Source organism: Pristiophorus japonicus, chromosome 4 (genome assembly GCF_044704955.1).
Source record: "Pristiophorus japonicus isolate sPriJap1 chromosome 4, sPriJap1.hap1, whole genome shotgun sequence".
In the NCBI taxonomy this organism is placed as follows: Eukaryota; Metazoa; Chordata; class Chondrichthyes; family Pristiophoridae; genus Pristiophorus; species Pristiophorus japonicus.
This window is the reverse complement of record NC_091980.1, coordinates 255,723,513-255,729,512: the sequence shown is the minus strand read 5'-3', so window position 1 is coordinate 255,729,512 and position 6,000 is coordinate 255,723,513. Positions and strand designations below refer to the sequence as shown.

The following is a 6,000-nucleotide window of genomic DNA, read 5'->3' as shown; positions in this document are numbered from 1 at the left end:
TGGAGAGATTTGAAAACAAGGCTGAGAATTTTAAAATGAAGGTTACACAAACAATCAGCAAACCAAATGTAGAAGTTAGTATAAATCTAAGTAATTCACATAAGTTGCAAAGTTCCAATTTTACAACAAATAGCCACTTCTTCTACATTTCTTCTGTAACTGAAATGCTGAGAAATAAGGTCCAAAACCATCATATTATGGATGGATGATTATCTAAAAACAATTCTCAACTAATCATCAGACATCTTGATTACCTGTCACTTTGCATGCATGTTTAATTTGACATAAACATAGCAACTTGCTCAGTCAATAGACTTCTTTCAGGTTTTAAAATTGGAAGGGGGTTTCAATTGGATGCTGAAGAGTGATAGAAAAATAGATTGATTCTGATCCTCATTTATGAGATTTAGGTCAATGGTTTTATCATACATGAAACTATCAGGCAGAATAGTGATATGACACAACATAACACTATTTTAAAACTGGGTTTAGAAAGTTCTGTTAAATAAAGAAAGAAAGCAGTTTTGAAAAGTTAGCTCTGATTCAAAAATTACACACAAAAAATGTGGAAAATTCCCTAGTCCCTTCTTGAGACAAGGCAATTAAAATATCAGACACACAATAGAGAATTTAAAGAGGCATACCAGAAAAAGTACTATTTTTATCGTCATTTTCAGATTTACATTTCAATGTGATTAATCATAATAAATTATACAAAATCAAAAGCATGTATGAACAAATTACTTGTGAAATATAAATAATTTGTTAAAAATACGTGGTTTTGGGGACTGCTTGAAAAGCCAATACCTACGTTTAGAAAAATGTCGTTAATCATTTAATGCATCTTTACCCAACATATACTCGTGAGTTCTTTTTAAATATGTTATAGTATAAAACCAAGTTTACATAAATGAAATAGCATAGAACAACTTTTTAATTACCTGGAATAGTAGATGCAGCAACATTTTGATTTTAAATTAATTTAGCAATTCCATAAAGGTAATTGGTCTGTTCAGGTTTTATCAGGTAAATCAACAACAAAATAATATATTCATATGAAGATTAACATTGCAGAGACAGCAGACTTCCATAAAATTAATATGTGAACTGATTGGCTCCTGAAGGTAGATGGTTATCAGGAGTGACATCCAGATCAAACCGAACCTGAAAATGTTCCTCAACTTTGGCCATTTTAATTTTTGTATGTGAAAGACCAAACATTGCCCAAATCAGCTTATTTCACAGTATGGTGACGGAGTAGAGTTCATAGATGGTAAAATGTTACACAACTTGCTTCACACTTCCCCCCACTGTAATAGTGAATCAACGCCTGCTATCTGGAGCTGGAGCCAGAGCAACAAATATTTATTTACTGTTCTGTGATGGCTTCACTCTGATTTGTTACATTATAAGTATTAAATCGCATTCAGTGGCTTCTACTCCCATCCCTACATGGCCACCTTAGGCGAAGTTGGACCCCCTCCTCTTCATCGTTTATACACTATCCCTTATCAAAATCACCTGATAGCATGGAGCCAGCTTCCACATTTATGGTAGTTGCTGCCGGAGGGGCAGCACCGAGGGAGAGGCAGTGCAGCAATGTGGCGCTCCCTCAGTGTTGTCGCTCCAACCATGCAGCGGTCCCTCAGCACTGCACTGGAATGTTAGCCTAGATTTTAATGCTCAAGTCTCTGGAGTGGGACTTGAACCCACAACCTTCTGACTCAGAGGCGAGTGAGTGCTACCCACTTCAGTTCATCCCAAACACTTGCTGCTTCTGCACCCCTGTATTCTAACTTGCACCGAGTCCCATTCATAAGAACATAAGACCTAGAAACAGGAGTAGGCTATTCGATAAAATTATGGCCGATCTTCTACCTCAACTCTACCTTCCCGCACTATGACCATATCCCTTGATTCCCTTAGTATCAAAAGTCTATCCATTTCTGTCTTCAACCACTGAGCCTCCACAGCCCCCCTTGGGTAGAGAATTCCAAAGATTCATTACCCTCCGAGTGAAGAAATTTCTCCTCATCTCAGTCCTAAATGTTCGACCTCTGAGACTGTGACCCCTGGTTCTAGATTCCCCAGCTAGGGAAAACATCCTCCGAGCATCTATCCTGTCAAGCCCCTTAAAAATGTTATATGTTTCAATGAGATGACCTCTCATTCTTCTAAACTATGGGTCTAGTCTCTTCACCCTCTCCTAGGACATCCCCCACCACCTCATCCCAGGAGTTAGTCTAGTGAACCTTTGTTGTACTTACTCCAAGGCAAGTATATCCCTTCTTAGGTACCAGCACTCCATATGTGGTCTCACCAAGGCCCTATATATTGGGACGCAGGAGCGGCGCGTGATCGGGGAGCGACGCGATCGGGGCCCAGGAGAGACGTGAGTTTGTGGGCCAGAAGAGGCATAGGCCCAGGGGCAGCACGGGCCAGCCCACATTGCGATATGTGCGCGCACTAGATCCGTGCAGCAGAGCAGGTCTCCAGTCGTCTTGGTTAATCCTTGCCAGTGAACCAAGACCTAGCTCTGTCAAGCCCGTGTGGTGGATGGTGTGCAAAAAAAATCCACGCACAGGCATCTTCCACCCTTCAGGATGTAGTTCGGGACCTAGAATATTAGGTCCTTCATCGAAACATCCTTGAACTCATCCCTTTTTGGCGTGGAAGCAAGTCATCCTCAATACGAGGGATCGCCTATGATAATGATGATTACGGTAGTTGGATTTAAATATAGGATGTAGGTTTTATGTAGTTGTACATTGTTTCCAATGTACTGCTACATCAAAAGCAATTAATGTTTAAACAAGAATACATTTTTAATACTGTTCATCTCAAGTAGGTTGGAGTAGGGGAAGAAGTGCACAGACACCTATTCACATTGATACCTTTCAGCAATTTTAATTTATTGACAATCAGTCACAAAACAAGTCTTTGAACCTTAGTGTTAAAGAATGTACCAATAACTTTCATTTTAAAAAAATCTCTACATATACAGTATTCCAAATGTAAACCGCATATTTCACCGTTGCTGAAAGTGCGAGCTGTTTCACCAGCCCCTTCTAACACCTGTCCTCCTTAAGTCCTCACAAGCAGACAGCTTTGTTAACAATGGGAAAATGTCCATGCACACAACATATTGCTGGGATTGGGGTGGTGGGGGTGTTGGTGGGGGAAGAGATGGAGTAGAAGTTGCACAGTCATAGAAGTGCAGGCTTTTTCTCTCTGTGAACTGCCTCTGCAGGCTTCGAGTGCATTAGTCAGCGGATCTGCAGTTAAATTGTAATTGTCTTCAAGACTGTAGCTCCTTTCAGGGGAAAGGGGAAGAAAATACACAGCAGCTTCCATCACCGTGACAACTGGAAGTCAAGTCTCCCCATGCTTTAGTAACAGATTGACAATTAGATACAAAACAGACTGTGACATAGGTTTAAGACACATTATACACAACGTTTGCTAAAGGCTGTCAGTACAGGAAATTTAGTGCATACAGTATCGATAGTAAACAGTTTAGTACAGCTTATTCTCGCCATTTAAAATGAAAGGTTGTGTTTACGGACATTATGCTGGGGTAAACGTATAAACAATACTGTACATTAAAGTATACCCTCACTTCACCCAGAGAAAGGTATTGGAGCCTGTTGAGACGTTCTGGAGTGACTGACAGAACTGTTAAAACAGTCACGTACCACACAATGCACCAGTAACCTTGCAGAGGCTTGATTTTCCTGAGGTTTAAATAAAATCTTTGACATTTAACAGAAATGCCAAATCATGGCCTGTAAAAGTGCAGGAACTTCTCTCGCTTTTTAGTTGCAGTTTAAATAATCCCATATGTGTTACATTTGCTGTGACGTCCAAAGCAAATTTCATGACAGGAGGTCAGTTTAAATGACCTTCCACTGCATGACACTCATGTCCTTCCCACCAGTGGAGACTAGCTGACTGTCATTGTGCAGAAAGTTTACGCTGGTCACATGACTGCTGTGTCCTCCATATGTGTGGCCCGGAGCCTGCAAGGTCAAACAAAGATTCGTTTTATGTTTGATTGACACATTGTGGGGCAACATTACATGGAAAGGAAATTGTTACTTATTTGTATCAAAAACAGTTGCATGCTGGTAATTTGGGACAAACTGTAACTAGGTAATGAGCTCACTCTAGTTCTGAAGGGACAGATATTAATTAACAGTGCACTCAGCTTTTGCCAGTTCAACTCAGAAGAAGCTCTTCCTCCCCTATCTGGGAGACCACACACACAAACACCAAGCTCTCTCACACACACACACACATTCTCACACGCACATATTCACATAAAAGCTCACACACACACACACACACACACACACTCTCTCTCTCACACACACACTCTCATACACACTCTCTCACACACACTTTCACACACACTCACACGCACACACTCAAACACACGCTTACACACACACGCACTCTCTCACACACCCGCACACACGCTCACACCACACACACACACCCACCACACACACACATACTCTCTCACACACACACACACACACACACACACAGTGGATTTGCCAACTCTGGTTGCACATATTCCTGGTGGCTTGATCATGTGATTTTGGCTATCATGACATTCATTTACATGACATTTGCCTAAAGTTAGGCCATATATGCGAAACACTTTCCTCTAACTGTTCCATCTGAGGGGAAACCCTTGCAGTCAGTTTCTCCACATCTGGATCTTTCCCAAGCTGACTGTTGCTTTTATCTGAAATCCCAGTCTACAGTATGCTGTACAGGCAGAGTCATTTTAAGAATTCTTGAGGGCCTTGGGCGCCAAGAACACCCTATCCGATCCATTAAAACATCCCTTTTAAATCTACAGTGTTCATTTCAGAGATACACTCTGATCCCTCAGCTGCAAAGGGGTTTGAAATTCTTCGAACTAATGTGTAAAATATACTAATACCTGTATATACAATGAAGCTTTAAATTTCTGAATCTTCTGATACAATACAAGAATAAGGAGAAACAGTAACAGCAGCAATGCACCAAGACAAAGGGAGAAAGATAATGAAATGGGAGTTAATGTTTCACAGGCTAAGGACAGTATAAGTCAGTGGAACACTACGGCCCCCAGAATTCCGCCAGTCTCACACCATTACTCCCACAGAACGCCCCAGAAAGTAGCAGAGATTCATTTGTGCCGGGGCTCCACCATTCCCAGAAGCTTCCTGTTGCCTTGTAGGGGGCAGACCATCTGCCTGCCCCTCATTTGGCGAGAGGACTGATCCAGGGTCGGAAACTCCCGATGTCAGATATGCCTACTCCTTAGGCTCACTCGGCACCCAGCAAAGTGGTTTGGCCCTTGCTTTGGGAGTCGCCGGGATGATTGGTGGGCTGGTGAGGTTGAGCCCGGGCAGCCCTTCCACAGGTGGGTTGATGCCAGGAGTTTACATACTCAATGGCCAGGCAGGCACTGGAGATGTGCCAGAAGTGGCACCTGTGCCAGCATATCTCACGGTAATCGGGTGCCCTCTGGCTGACCCCACAAACTCTGGGGGACGTGATCCTGGTGTAACTGCCAGAAGCGTGCTCCAATTGTTTTTAGCCCTTATTTATTACATTTTTTTTAAATGACTGTAGTTCCAGTATTTATGCTGTTCAAACCAATACAACACTTCACTGGTTGCCATGTTATTAGGCAGCAATAGATTCAGTTCTCAACTGGAAACACACCATGAAGTGATGGAGTGGATGGACTGCAACTGCGATTGCACAATCCCAGCCAGAAGGTATCAGTGTCCAACAGAGAACAACTCAATTCGACAGCAGACATATAATACCTAGAGGTCTGAGAGCAGGTTACCTATCTTGACCTCTGAGAATATCAATGGGCAATATGGAAACAGATCCAAAGAAAGGAGGTAATGTTGTAAAGAGGGGCAGAAATTCTTAGAAAATTAAGTACAAGTAAAAATTGCTATAAAGAATATAGAAAAAGTGAAGTTATAC

General features: G+C 41.9%; 1 protein-coding gene across 8 annotated transcripts in view; it reads right to left on the bottom strand.

Moving 5' to 3' along the window:
- Positions 1-2,881: 2,881 nt before the first annotated feature.
- The window catches only part of eml1 (EMAP like 1), a 315,675-nt gene continuing 312,556 nt past the window's right edge, over positions 2,882-6,000 (bottom strand). For all 8 annotated transcript variants that reach the window (XM_070879355.1, XM_070879349.1, XM_070879351.1 and 5 more), the window contains one exon: positions 2,882-4,019. In XM_070879355.1, the coding sequence (XP_070735456.1) occupies positions 3,894-4,019 (126 nt within the window). In that variant the 3' untranslated portion in view covers positions 2,882-3,893. The remainder of the gene's footprint in view (positions 4,020-6,000) is intronic.